At 40.0% G+C, this 14618-nt stretch overlaps 1 protein-coding gene across 17 annotated transcripts in view; it reads left to right on the top strand.

The window, feature by feature from the left end:
• CLIP1 (CAP-Gly domain containing linker protein 1) overlaps nucleotides 1–14618 on the top strand; it is a 94066-nt gene that overhangs the window by 27223 nt on the left and 52225 nt on the right. For 14 of the 17 annotated variants that reach the window (XM_042442119.1, XM_042442128.1, XM_042442127.1 and 11 more), the window contains 5 exons: nucleotides 7216–7340; nucleotides 8337–8553; nucleotides 8937–9134; nucleotides 9930–10033; nucleotides 10800–10860. In XM_042442119.1, the coding sequence (XP_042298053.1) occupies nucleotides 7216–7340; nucleotides 8337–8553; nucleotides 8937–9134; nucleotides 9930–10033; nucleotides 10800–10860 (705 nt within the window). Of the gene's footprint in view, nucleotides 1–7215; nucleotides 7341–8336; nucleotides 8554–8936; nucleotides 9135–9929; nucleotides 10034–10799; nucleotides 10861–12633; nucleotides 12667–14618 lie in introns of all 17 variants that reach the window. The other 3 variants (XM_042442123.1, XM_042442131.1, XM_042442122.1) reach the window with 2 other exon arrangements.

The following is a 14618-nucleotide window of genomic DNA, read 5'->3' as shown; positions in this document are numbered from 1 at the left end:
TTGCAGCATTTTGTGAACATCTGGCTGGACACTGAAGTGGCAGCTTTAGAACTCATCTACCGAAAAGGAAGATTTTATCAACTGAGTTGAAGCCGTAGAGAACACAGTCTTAAAACTCTAGCAGGAGTAAGCTTGTTTAATAGCAACACAATTTTGTCCAAATCCAGCTAGCCCCTGAAACTGCAGTGTATTTTGTCCGTTTCCACCTATGAATTATTTTAGTATTTCAGCTTTCTCATTTTGTCTTATCTATCTGTACTTCAAGGAATACTGACAAAGTCTAAAATAATCTGTAACAGAAAAAAATAGCTGGTAAGGGATTAGCGTTGATAATACTGTGTTTGATGGGTGGTATTTTTGTGTGTATATTTCACTCTGACTACAACCTGTGTATTTGTGTGTATCACTTCCACTTATAAACACACACACACACACACACACATCATTCTCAGTTTTATTGGTTTGGCGCTTTATACAGAGTAGGTTCTTATCTGTGAAATGTGTCATCCCCTACAACAAACCCATTTGTTTCTAAGGTGTTGGCAGTACAATCTTATATCTTTTCTTGTAAATCAAGACTCCGTTTGGTGCAGATGTTTAATGTATGCGCTATTTTCATGAATGGAATTATTTCCACATTCCTTGAAACCAGCATTAGATTTCTGTTTACCCTGGATGTCGGATGCCTGGGTTCTTCTTTCCTCCCCTTCTGCCATGTAGACTTGGAGCAAGTTGTAGTGACAATACTAAAACAGCTTTGATATTACTAGGCTGAAGTCAAGAGCATAAGAACCTTGCTGGATGAGACCACAGGCATCTAGTCCAGCATTCTTATCTCCTTACATCCAATTCATTGCTCCCCATCCTATTGTTTGCTAAGCCAATATAGTCTTTGAAAATTTTCCATGGCGAACAAGACATGCCATGCCCACTAGAAAGCATAGGGAGGAGAGAATAAATCCACACAGACATAAACTTTAATGAACTGAATGGAAGGTCAGTAAATTGTGTGCCTGGCTTTGTTTACTTATCCCTTTCTTACTCTTTTGAACAGAGCAATTTTTCTGTGATTTCTTTTGTGGCTTGTATATAATGAATACCACTGTTTCTGATGACATCAAAGAGTTTGTTCTCCCCTTCATACAAATGCAGTTAGGTGGCTGAATGGAAACTGCCTCGTTTATCTTTGCAACTGCCCAGTAGGATAGATTAGGCCAAGAGTAGGCACAGGGTCAGCCCTGGTTAGTACTTAGATGAGAAATCACCAACGAGTACTAGAGCTGTAGGTTATACTTCAGAAGAAGGAACTGGCAGAACCACCCCTGAGGAAACCCTATGAAATCCATGGGGTCAGCATAGGTTAACTTGAAGGTGACTTAAAGCCCATACACAGATGAGTAGCCTAGGGTCAACAAATTACATAGGTAGCGTATGGAAAAGTAGGACTCGCCATAAGCAGTGCTGCCTTGCCTGTTTCCAGCTCTGGCCTCAGTGAAAGCATCTGGAGGAGGCGATAAAGATCCATTGACAACTCAGAAGGAGAGGACTTGAGAGGCAAATGTTACTAAAGGGCTGCAGGCTTCTCCTGTGGACCTGAATTGCAAGGGAAGGAAGGGTGTCACCCAGGACTTGTCTGGAAGCTTGTCTGCATCCTTTCCTGGCTGTGAGGGTTTGGAGTTGTTAGGCAAAAGAACTGTAAGCAGGCAGACACTTGGAGCAGGGAGACAAGCCCCTCTGCAAAAAGGCGAAGCCTCTAGCAAACAAAAAGAGGCCTGGAGTGGCTGATTTGAAGCAATAGCAATAGCAAGCAATAGCATTTACATTTCTGTACTGCTTAATACAGAACTCAGTAGTTTCTTAAGCGGTTTGCAATGTATGAGCTATTTGCCCCCAACTAGCTGGGCACTCATTTTACCAAACTAGGAAAGGATGCAAGGCTGAGTCAACTTTGGACCCCTGGGATCAAACTCACAACCTTGTGGCTGCCTTTCCCATCTTCTCATAAACTTTCTTTTAACTGATTTATTTGTGTTTTGTTGGCTCCTTGAGACTCTAAGTCTCCCAGCCTGTCCCCTCCTGGGCTCCTCCTTTCTGGGCACAGAAGCTCATATTTCAGCTGTTTTCCTGGGTGCATTGACTATCTCAGGACCCTAATACTCTTCTCCATACAAATTTGGCTCTGGGCTTGATAGAAAGAGCATGCAGTTGACATAGTCTTCCCCACAGAGGCCCTGGCCTCTATGATATAGGGACCTGAATCCAAAGCCAGCACTTTAAATACTCCTGAAATACTAAATGGTGCTCCACATTGAGAGTAGTTAAAGAGCTGAAGAGACTAATGAGCCATCTTAGAAAACGATATAGAGGGTTTAAAATTTTAAATCTGCAACATTTTTTATGTATTCCCGGTGCAGCCTGTAGGGCCATTGCCCATTTCCTTTTTGGAATGGAAGCTGCTGCTGCTGCATCCCACACATTTGATGCTCTGTTTTGCAGGACTAGAATGTTAAAGATGCCTGTTTATATGGCTGGGCTTGTTTGTGCCATCTGCTCTCATCAGGAAGCGCTTTAATGTCTGTGCTTGTGAAAAGAGATAAACATCTCCCTGAACACCACATTGTGAATTTGACAACGGATATTTACTCCACATTTGTTGAATCTGACAACTGATATTTAATCATGGTCTTATCCTTGCTTGTGATTTTCAAAAAAGTAACGGAGCGCCAAACCCGGCTCCCTCGTATTTTCTCCCCAGCGCCCCCACCCCGCCCCAAAACGTCCCAGCGATCCCCAGATCAGCTGCTTTGGCTCATTACGACTTTACATCATCCCTTCTGAATTAGACTGGGTTGTCGTGCTCTGCTAAAAAAAGATCTGGCAGATCTTCTCTCTGCTCTTCAATTTTTTAGCAGTCTGCCTCAGTATAAGTGAAGGTCACTAGTGCAGCTATTTTAATCATATTGTAACATTGCCCTGCTTTTGGGTAAACTTGTCAAGTGGCCTTTTTAGAAAAGAGGTGGGGGGAAATCCCAACCCAAGCCTGTACTTCGGTGACTTTTTGGGCATTTTTATTCCAAGGACAGATTATGAAAGTATGGAATGGTTTATTCTTTGCAAGGGAAATGAAGATAATTGTTTCTGACGTGTTCTCTGCCGCCTCAGAGGGCAGAACTGGGCCTGCTGGTTTTGAATTACAGGAGGGTAGAATCTGATGAAACATTAGAAGGAATCTCTTGACAGTGAGAGTGGTTCAGCAGTAGAACCAGTTGTCTAGAGAAGTGATGGGGTCTCCGCTTGACGTCTCCAAAAAGAGGCTGGACAGCTCCCTCCTGGGGATGCTTTAGCTGGAGATCCTGCACTAAGCAGGGGGTTGGAGTTGATAGCTCGTGACGCTCCTTCCAACACTGTGATTCTGTGATATATCTTCACTGTTAAAATCTGTTGTGAAAAGCCCAACATTAAACACAGGTCAGAACGCCACGTGCATTTTGACAAAGCTATTTAAGTATTTAGGTTAGTAATTTTGGTCAAGGAGAAGTCAGATACTGGGCTTCCCTGCTCCAGGTCCAAATAATAATAATAAGAGTAGTAGTAGTAGTAATAATAATAATAATCAAACTGTGTATCAGAGTTCAAAGCTATAGCCATGTTAGCCTGTAGAATCAGTGTGTAGAGAGATCTTATAGCACCTTTGAGGCTAACTGAAAGAAAGAAATTGGCAGCATGAGCTTTCGTAGACTACAGTCTACTCCCTCAGATCCAAATAGTGTATCAGAGTGGTATATCTGAGGATGTCTCCTATTCCCTATCCCCATTTCGAATGCCAGGATGGGAAAAAGATAGCCCATTTAACATTCCCCGGGCAAATGGATCACAGAATGGTGAGCAGGTCAAGATTCTGTGGGATGACAAGCAAAACCCAGAATTCGTTAATGTCTGCTTCCTGAAAATTTAACCTTCATTCTTGGCTTTGGTTTTGGTTATTGAAAAGTTTCAAGGCCTTAAAATGTAAATTATAGAAACATTTGGGTGTCTAAACAAGGCTTCCAGCGATTAGAAGTGGGGCTTTGGTGCCTCGTGGAGCTCCTTACCTGTCCTAGTCACTAGCAGAACCAGAATGCATTAAGAAAAATGGTTAAAAGAATGCAGTTTAATAAAGTATGCAAAATTTTATTTTTATTTACGGTATTTAATCCCTGCCCTAAAGGCTCTCAGTGCGGCTTACAATTATTATTTTTAACTAGGTTAGACAGTTCCCTGCATGTACTATGTACTATGCAAATCAATCAGTGGAAAACTGCCTGAACTTAAATAAATAAAATCTGTTTAAATTTAAAATCATCTTCAGTCCAGTAAAGATTGATGTTTTGGACGCCTTGGACACCATTAAGTCTTTTTGGAGAGAAATTATCCACTTCAGCTAAAGATGAGCGATGTAATGCAGACAGTGCCTCCTTGTGGCATATGATGTGGACATGCTCAGGCATCATGCTTTTTTTATCGCATGCATTACAGTATATTAAGTTTGAATTAGTAAAATCTGTAGGCATGCAATTTTAAATTATATTCCCGTGGCTTGGAATTTAACTGATGGTCGACATGACTGGGTCCTATGTGCTTATACTGTGCAGTGGCTAATATACTTACACACCAAGGGTATTCATACACACACTGTGTATTCTGCTCCCCTTCCCTCTCTCTTCTCTCTCCTCCCTGTTTTTATACTTATATTTTTAAAATCCCATACATGCAAAACGTATATAGTTTGTCGTTCTGTTTTCCTTGACTCGTGATCCAGATTCTCATCATAAAGCACATTAATTATTTTCTGAGTGGAGTATACACTTGGTTCTTCATGTTTCTTCAGTGAACATGAGTAGTAGTTAGGCTTTCAGAATTAATGCTAGTAGATCAGACTTGTCTAAAGTGCTTTTGAAGGAAGGAGTAACTTCACTGGTCTGTTTTGCTTTGTGTGCACAAGGTCTTGAAAATGTTAATTCTGCATTTTTCTCATGCTGAAACAAGTTCCACCTCAATATCCTAACCGCCCCAGGATTGTGTTGATAAACTCTTATGGGTCTTATGATGGTGCCCTAAAACAGTACAAACAACAACAAAACCACCATCACTAAATGTGCTTTAGATTGTCATCTATCTTGTTGTAGTTAGATATTTAGTCCAAACACTAGAACGTCTCATTAGGAATAATAGTCTGAAACACATTCAGTGAAGATGTGTTTTCTCTGGAGTAAACCCAACAAAATAAGGTTCAGATTATTTTATTTCACGTTGTACACATTGTAACGCAGAAAGCTCCTGCCAGCTGGATTTCAACATCCAGAGTTCAGAAAGAAAAATGTGATTATTTTTTATTCTCATATAACTTTAGAATTCAAAGATCTTCATATCGCAGATATTTCTGTTCGTTTGAGTAGTTTGCTTTTCACGTTTCCTGTCTATATTAAAGCGTGTATTTCCTGTCTAGTAGAATTTTTGGCAATTGTAGCAGGTAATTTCCTTGTCTGGAAAAAAAGAGAGAAAATAACTTTCCTAAAATAGTTCATCCTGCTAAATTCAAGAGACTTCCTGAGTAACTAGTTATTGTTTTGCATGTGATATGTGTGTGAGAACTGTCTGTAGTCCTTGCCAGCTTAGTGTGGATGCATCCACAATGGTTCAGTCTTGCTAAAGGATGGCTTGTGCTAGCTACAATGGGCCCTTGGTGTCTGCTGGGGTTTCAGTCCAGGAAGAGCACATGGATGCTCAAGTCCCATTATAAACAATGGCACAGTGAAATGGTGTCCCTTATATAAAATGACAAAACCAAGGTTTGCTTTTTAGAATGTATTTATTTTTAAAATATTTGCAAGTCATGGATAGCTGAATCTATGGATAATGAATCTGTGGATATGGAGGGCGGACTGTATAGCTATGGCCCCATAAAGACAGGCCAAAATAAAGCTGCTTTGGGTCACTTTGGAGGTATGCTGTTTAAATGATGCATGCGTCCTAAGAGTCCAGAAGCCATGCCAAAGCCATGCTCCAGTCCTATTTTGGCCTGTCTGTATGGGGCCTTTGATTTGAGAATCTAAACCTGCAAGTAAATCATGGTTTGAGCTATGTGTTTGGGTTCACTTCCCATATACTTGACAGTTTCATTTTGGTGATACAGTGGCCTCTGGAGGCCAAATGATTGCTGTGGCAATGGCTTATCAGTTCAGATCCACTGCTCCCTCGGGTTACGAAATTAATTCGTTCCGCGGCCGCTTTCGTAACCCGAAAAGCCTTCGTAAGCCGAAATGCCATAGGCGCTAATGGGGAAAAGCCGCGATTCCGTGTAAAATAGCGCCGAAAAGCACCAAAAATTTTTTCGTAACCCGAAAAAACATTCGTAACCCGGAACAATTATTTCCTATGGGATTTTTTCGTATCCCGGAAATTTCGTAACCTGGGTATTTCGTATCCCGAGGTACCACTGTATAACTATAACTCCAAACCATAGTCTTCAAGCTGTGGTTTCCAGTTCTAGGTTTTTGGCCAGTATCAATCTCTGTTTGGTCATCATGCCAAGCCATGATTAAGCTTTCTAAAACTTAGTCTGTATGACGATTTGAACTGAGTTGGTGACAGGCTTTTTCTCATGCTGTTTTCGCACGCTTTCTTAATCTCTTGTCAAAGACAGGAAGGCACATACCTGAGGAGTTATGAGCTTAAATCTAGTGCCTGGTCCCAAGTAGAGTAGCCCATTGAATGAAGAGAAGTGTTGTCCTACCAATTTTTCATTGTTTCGGTGAGTTTGGGACAAGCAGCTGGACTTAGGGCAGAAACTTGCCAAGCCAAAGACCAGGTTTCTTTTCTGGTCATTTTTAGCCCTTTCCTTGTGTAGATCTTCATTTTGTCCAGAAAATAGAACTGAATTTGCTGCCAGTTTGTACAATGTGTAAACTCACCTAACTGTGGAATTTGTAAATAATTTCATAGGGATGGCAAGAAGATATATGTGATATATATGCACCAGATAACATTATAAGGAGAAGGGTAATATGTGGTAGCAGGTAAGGTTGTACTGAATTCTCCATTAAATGCCTGAAAAGCCCAATGATAATTATTTGAATGTGCACAGGAGTTTTGCTTCTAATGTGGTACTGTTTTTTCATTTCTTTTCTATTTTATGGTGATGAAATTGTTTTCATTTCTCCTCTCTCCTCAAATCAGGTTGGTGGTACGAAAGCTGGCGTAGTTCGCTTCCTGGGAGAAACAGACTTTGCTAAAGGTGAATGGTGTGGTGTAGAATTAGATGAACCTCTGGGAAAGAATGATGGTGCAGTGGCTGGAACAAGGTGAGTTCAAATCCAGCAAAGCAACAAAATGCCTGAGAGTGCTAGTTGGGGTGCAGCTTTCAGCCCTGCTGAGTCAGCTTTGGAATATTCTAGCATCTGGGCAGGGAAAATAGCATTTCTTCCCTCTCCTCTCAAAAAGACATTTTAAAAATCATGCATGAAGGGATGATGGCTTCTTATTTTCTACCATGATGCAGCCATTCCACATGTTTATTGCAACTAGGCCACCTGTGTGCATGCAAATTTATACTGGTTCTTGAAGACTCAGTGCAGTCCTTCTTGCTTCTTTTCAAAAATCTGGTCTTTCAGTCACATCATCTCCCAAACATGCCTCATGCATACAGTTCTGAAGACTCATGTCAGTGTGTGTGGATTTATTTGGGTTTTTTTTTCTTTAATATTACTTTTGGGGTTATGGGAAGTGAAAGAACAAGCAGGGAATGTTCAGGGAATGTCTGGAGAAATGCTGGGTAGTGAGTATTAGAACTGCGATAATTCGATAACTTTCCAGCTGTGTATTGCAATGTGCAATCATTAATATGCAAAATGTCTCTGAAGATGCCAACCACAGATGCTGGTGAAACGTCAGGAATAAACTATTCTAGAACATGGCCACATAGCCTGAATAACCCACCAAAAATATGCAAACAGTTTATATTATCTGTGAAACTTTTAAAAAATAGCCTCGGTAAACCGCAGAGGAGGCATTCAATTTCCTTATACAATAGTGTTAGCGCTATTAATTTTATGGCAGTTAAACTTGTGGAAGGAGCAACAAATAACTTATGACACAAAGTATTTATTGATAGCATTGAAGTGTTGTATATCTATTTAATCAATTTATCTGTGTCTTACACTATCTTGAAGCAGGCAACATATCTGCGTATAAGAGTGCACACATTTGTGTTTTTTAAAACACTTAAACTGTCCAAAAAGAAATAGATTTTTCTGTTCAATATGATTTCATTTCTGGATTTTTTCTCTCTTTGCCCCAAGGTACTTCCAGTGCCAGCCCAAGTATGGCCTGTTCGCGCCTGTTCATAAAGTTACCAAGATTGGCTTTCCGTCAACGACACCAGCAAAAGCCAAGACAACAGTCAGAAAAGTAATTCCGACACCCACAAGCTTGAAACGCAGCCCAAGTGCCTCCTCTCTCAGCTCTCTCAGTTCCGTGGCCTCATCAGTAAGCAGCAAACCAAGCCGTACAGGACTAGTAAGCTTCTTTTCTTATTGCATCTTTTAAGTCTTCAGAGAAGAAATAGGAACATCACACGGTCAGTGTTTGGTGCTTGTAAAACAAGGGGATAGTACAGATCTTGAGAGACATCATAAACCACTTTTCTTCTAACACAGGGTGGGGAGTGGGCAGCTTGCAGGCCACATGCAGCTCCCACATGCAGCCATGTTTGTGGCTCCTAGGGGCCTGCAGGTGTAACATAATTTCACATTTTGGACTATCAACAAGGAAATGTATGCAGAATTACACTGGTTAGCTCATAGTTAAACAGGTGGTCAGAGTAGGTGAAACTAAAGTGTACTCTTATCCTTTTCAAGTGGTAGCTAAGGTCTTTAACATTGCATATCTTATTTTTGAAGTTGACAGAAACATCATCAAGGTATGCAAGGAAAATCTCGGGCACCACCGCTCTTCAGGAAGCCCTCAAAGAGAAACAACAACACATAGAGCAACTGCTGGCTGAGAGGGACCTGGAGAGAGCGGAGGTTGCCAAGGCCACCAGCCATGTTGGGGAAATAGAGCAGCAACTGGCACTGGCACGAGATGGGCATGATCAGGTAGGCCTTGACGATTTGCCTGTTGAAATGGTGATTGCAGAAAATAAATACAGCCTAGTGCTCATTTATCCTCCAGCTGTTTTAGACTTCATCTCCCACAGTCCCTTACCATCAGCCAGGCTGGCTAGGGATTCTGGGAGTTGATGCCCAAAACAGCTGGAGGGCCAAAGGTTGGGAACCACTTTGCTAATGCAAGAGGAAGATCAAGGCAAAAAGGTCTTGCTATAGTTTGAGAGGTCTCTTTGCTTGCTATTTATCGTTATTTATTCATTTTATTTTTCTCCCGCTTTTCTCCCAAATGAGATTATTATTGTTGTTGTTATTGTTATTATACTTCATTTATATAGCGCTATAGATTTACACAACGCTGTACATATAGACAATAAAATCGATAAAAATGAAACCTGCCAATGGCGTACATTCTACAAAATACATATAAAACAATAGATAATAATACAAGATAGATTCAAAGTGGCTTACAGCATACGTTAAAGCAGGGCAGTTGAAACGGTATGAAGTACAAACATTTAAAAATTAGCAAATAATATCTTCAGTTAAAACGCTGTTTTCAAAACACTGACATTTAAAACATACCAAATCAACTGCTAGGATAATGCATCAGTTCTGTGTTACCTCACTTCTCACAAAGCATGACCTTTGCAAGTAAGTTTCAGGCCTTGATGAAGAGGGCGATGCTACATCTTTTGAAGCAATATGTCATTTGTGTAGCCAGTTCACTGTAGCTTGATTTAAGTAAAATGAGAGACTCATCTAAAGTACTTTTTTCAAAATCAGCGCATACTTGAAATGGAAACTAAGATGGACCAGTTGCGGGCCTTGGTAGAAGCCGCTGACAGAGAGAAAGTGGAGCTCCTTAATCAATTGGAAGAAGAGAAAAGGTAAGTTAAATCTGCTCCCAAAATGCCCCCCTCGGACATTTTTTTCCCTCGGGCAATTTACAACTCTTTATGAATGTTAATGATGAAGAGGAAGAAAAATAAGGGGAAAATAGCGACAAGTTCATTTGTGGTTATGTTTATGAGGAAGAAAGAAAATAACAAAGTCTAGTTGTTCTGACCAGTTCTTACTTCCCCTTGCAATCTGTTACATGCTTCTGTGAAAATATCTGACAAAGGGCATAAATTAACATTTTTCTGTTGATAGGTACTCTAATATTAAAGATAAACTATTTATAAATGAGAGATTAAAAATAAAGCAAGCTGGTGGTTTGTTTGCAAAGTGGCAGCAGATCTTAAGGAAAGCGTTATATGGAGCAGACCATTGAATGTACCTGGACATCCTTAAAATCCTGATGAGCTCAGATACAATCCAACATTAAAGAAAGTTAGTAGATCTGAGTTCTTTACATCATGGAATGGTACAAGTTTGGTACAAGTTTGCTCCATTGGCATCATGCAGCACCTTGTGGAAGCAGGATTAATGCATGCTGTACAGATGGAACATTCTGCATTTTCCTTAGTAGGAACAAGAAGCCAGTCCCTTTTCTATAGAATTCCAGATTTTTGTAAACCAATGCTTTTCTTCTCTCTTTTATAATAAATTAAAAATAGTGTAGCTGTGATGCTTGGTTTTCCCCCTTTAAAGTGACACATTGCTAGGTGAATCCAATTGAATTTATTCTGCTTTTCCCCTTTTTATTCACAGGAGGGTTGAAGACCTCCAGTTCCGTGTAGAAGAGGAATCCATTACCAAAGGTGACCTAGAGGTAAAATTTCTCTGTGCTGTTAAAACTGGTTCATATGGTAGGATGTTGAAAAGGAAACAATTCTAGCTGCTACTACCACTACAGCACATCACAGGAGAATAAAATGCAAGGATTTTATAAGAGAGAGACAGTCCAGGAATCTACATAAAGTAGAGATACCATTATCTCATTTACTGGGATATAGTCAAAAGTTTTGGAGACTTTCTTTCTAATTCTTTTTCCCATATGCAAACAAGTGACTTCTTCTCATTTGTTTTTGGTTGTTTAATTCTTCCCATTCTGCTATTTTATACAACATTTTGCAGATGCTTTCCCAAAATGTTTATTAAAATTGCCAAGTAGAAATGCCATGCTAAAGTTATAAAACTCGCAGTGTGTAAATATAGGTTTCCTGAAGTAAGTGCTGAAGGCCAATAGAATTTGTTCTTTGCCCAGAAGTACAGTTGAGCACTGCTAATATATATGCTCAGTATCATCCTGTAGTTCAATTTAGTTTTCAATAATTCATGCCATCCAAGTTTTGGATCAAGTACTGTAGTCAAGAGTATATACTGAGCATGTTCTTACTTTATTGCTAACAAATGTTACCAGACTGTGTAGGCCATGTTACTTGGCAAATTAGATTTAAACAGTGGAGCCCAATGTAAACACTGCCAGTTTTGTACACTTAATTCATAATGTTGGCTGTCCTGAAGCTTCTTTAACATGGTCTTTAATATGTTTTTGTTTATACTCTAAAAAAGCAGTGTATAGTAAATGTCTTTTCCCTTGCACCATGTGCAATGCTAAGTTCAAAACTGACATGCAGAGCTGCAAATAATTTCATACTGGAAGTGCTAGCCTTGTACTGAGTTATCCATTTCACATTAACATCTTCTTTAGTTATTCTTTTACTTTAATCTTCCATCCATTTTATCTGGATTCTTCATGGAACACTCATTTACCTTCTCAGCCTGTGGCCTGCATCTTTTTGTGTGTGTGTGTGTTACCAATATGCAGGGAAAATGCAAGTTCATTATTATTTATTTTAACATTTTCTATGCTGCGATTCTCAGGGCAGCGTTATTTTGAAAAGACTTTGTGTAATACAGGGGAGAATTGGATGAGCTCTCCCCACTGCCCATCACCTTCAGACCCACAGCAAAATGCTTGTGAACTGGTTGTATGACCCTTTCAGCATGGTCATTTGATCAAGAAGCCAGATTTGCTTGAAGGCATCCTTGCTATATGCCAAACTGTTGTCCTTGTAACTTCACAACATGACCACATTTACAAGGCTTCCTAGAAGACCACATTAAGCATCTAGCTATCCTTCCATTCTCTTTCACACTTGAAACACCCAACAAACAGCAAAGCAGCATGGAGAATTGCCATAGTGCAGTCCTATGCTGCTGGGAATCATATAGCAATATTACAACTAGGTAGGTTTGATTTGGGTGCCTTCTCCCACTCAGTGTACTTCTTAACACATTTGGCTTTCATGCAGATCAGTGTATTTTTGAAGCCTGAGAAATGTTTTATTCTGGACTATAGTCCCCAGAATCCACCAGCTAGAATGGCTGCTTCTTCTTTTTTACGGTTTCAGGTAGATCTTGCTAAATTGTGGGGATCACTGGAAGAGAAAATAATTTCTGGAGGATGGGAGCAATTGAGTGTATCACCCCCAGCAAAACGAGAAATGTATATGCTCCCTCATTTGCCTCCGTCCTGGTTGTATTGGGATTGTAGTGCTGAGCATTCTGGTGAACTCTTTGTTTTAATTTTTGCCAATAGCAAAAGAGGCAGATTTCTGAAGACCCTGAGAATGTAAGAGGACATCTGAATGTGTGGAGACATCTTCCCCCTCCTTCCTTAACACAGATTACTTACCAATAAAACTTGGTTGATGAAGTACTTTAACCACTAATGATGTAGTCGGCCTTTGGGGCCTTAGTTTCTCTGCTTGTGTGCATGTAGCTTTGAGAACCATCGCAGTATTTTAAAAGTAGGCCCTTGTATAATCGAGAGAATTTCTCCCTCCACTCAACCAATATTTTTTGGGTAACCCAGGAGTGCCCACTAGTGTCCACTGGGTGGAAATTCAGGAGGCTCTGTTGGCTGTCTTCATGCATTGTTTCCATCTGAGAAAAGAAAAGAAAAGGGCAGGTCAGAGAGAAATTGATAATGAAATCTAATTATAATCTATTGTATCATCTAGCTGCCCCATTAGTAAGGAGAATGCATACTCTGCATCACAGAGATTCTTCACACACAGAGACACACACACACTTTTTGTTTGCAAAACCCAAAGGTTGGGAAGAATTTAACTAAACAAGTAAGGATAATTTTGGTTCCTTTTTGGTATGCTGAAATATCAGTGGCGCTTTCAAGAAGCTATCTGAGATGGAGCTGGCTGCTTTCTCACCTCAAACAGACTTTCTTCTTGTGGCTGATGTTTGTTTTCTGCTGTATGTCCTTCATTGTCCCATTGGCACAGCTGACCATAGCAATCTTTTATTCTCTGTTCTTTCAGATCAGGCTCGTGGTATAGTTCAATGAAATCTGCATGTGCCCTGTCTTTCTCTTTCCCTTACCTTTTCTACATTGGGTTTCTCTGTCTTTCTTTTCCCCTAGCAAGGCTTTTGCCCTACAAAATCATTTTTCCCCCCACAGGGAGTCATTAAGTCATGCCTGGTAATGGTTATTTGAGCATTTGCCAACAAGACTTGCACCCATCCCAGCTGAGTTCTGAGCATCCCAGCACCTAACATTCAGAATTGTCTTTTGGCCATTAAGCACCACTTCTCCCAGAAAAGTTAGTGCTGCAAAACTGGATTGCCAGCTGTCTGGGGGAAATCTGACTGAACCTATCCCTGTGTATTCACAGCAACTTAATACAGTATCAGGAATTTAGTGTGTGTTCAACATATTGAGACAAGGCCTATGTTGAAAAGGTTGCTAGCTGTATGGAAAAGTACCCGTCCTTGTGGCATCTGCATATTTTATTTATTTGCTTGTCTGTTTAATTTATCTATAACCTGCCTTTCTCTCAGCATGGGAGGTGGCTTGCAATCTGATAATAAGAAGCCACAATTCAACAAGCAATCATATTAAAGCACCACCAATTTTTTAAAAAAATGTAAATTCATTTTAAAACATAACAATAAAGTTAAAAAGAAAGCCCATATACACACCATAAGGACTTCTCATGACCAATTAATAATCAGATACCTGTTTGAATGCAAATGTATTTGCCTGCCATTGAAAGACAGCACAGGGGGGGTCATGCTAGCTTACCATGGAAGTTGTTGCACAGCCTGGGAGCAGCCATCAAGAAGGTCATCTTGCTTTTCTTCACAGACAAGCTCACAGACAGTGGTGGGACCAGGAGAAAGCCCTCCTATAAGGATCTTAAGACAGCATCACAAAGCAACTTAAAGAATACAAATTCATTATGTGGAGTCCACTGGATGAGCAGTATCTCACAAAGTGAACTACCCCATGAAATAATAATAATAATAATAATAATAATAATAATAATAATAATAATAATTTTTATTTTTCTATTTCCCGCCTTTCCCTGCGGATCGAAGCGGGATCCCATCGAAAACAGCAATACAGTCTACAAAATACATAACAGATTAAAAACATCATCATATAACCACAATACACAATACAATACAATACAATACAATACTAGTCAATGCTAGTAGGCCAGCAACATTATAGTAGAGGAAACAACGCATCTGATTCATCTGTTTTTCCATATAGTCTACACG

This window comes from Sceloporus undulatus, chromosome 10, assembly GCF_019175285.1.
Source record: "Sceloporus undulatus isolate JIND9_A2432 ecotype Alabama chromosome 10, SceUnd_v1.1, whole genome shotgun sequence".
Lineage (NCBI taxonomy): Eukaryota > Metazoa > Chordata > Lepidosauria > Squamata > Phrynosomatidae > Sceloporus > Sceloporus undulatus.
Note: the sequence above shows the minus strand (reverse complement) of the source record. Positions and strands in the feature narration are given on the sequence as shown.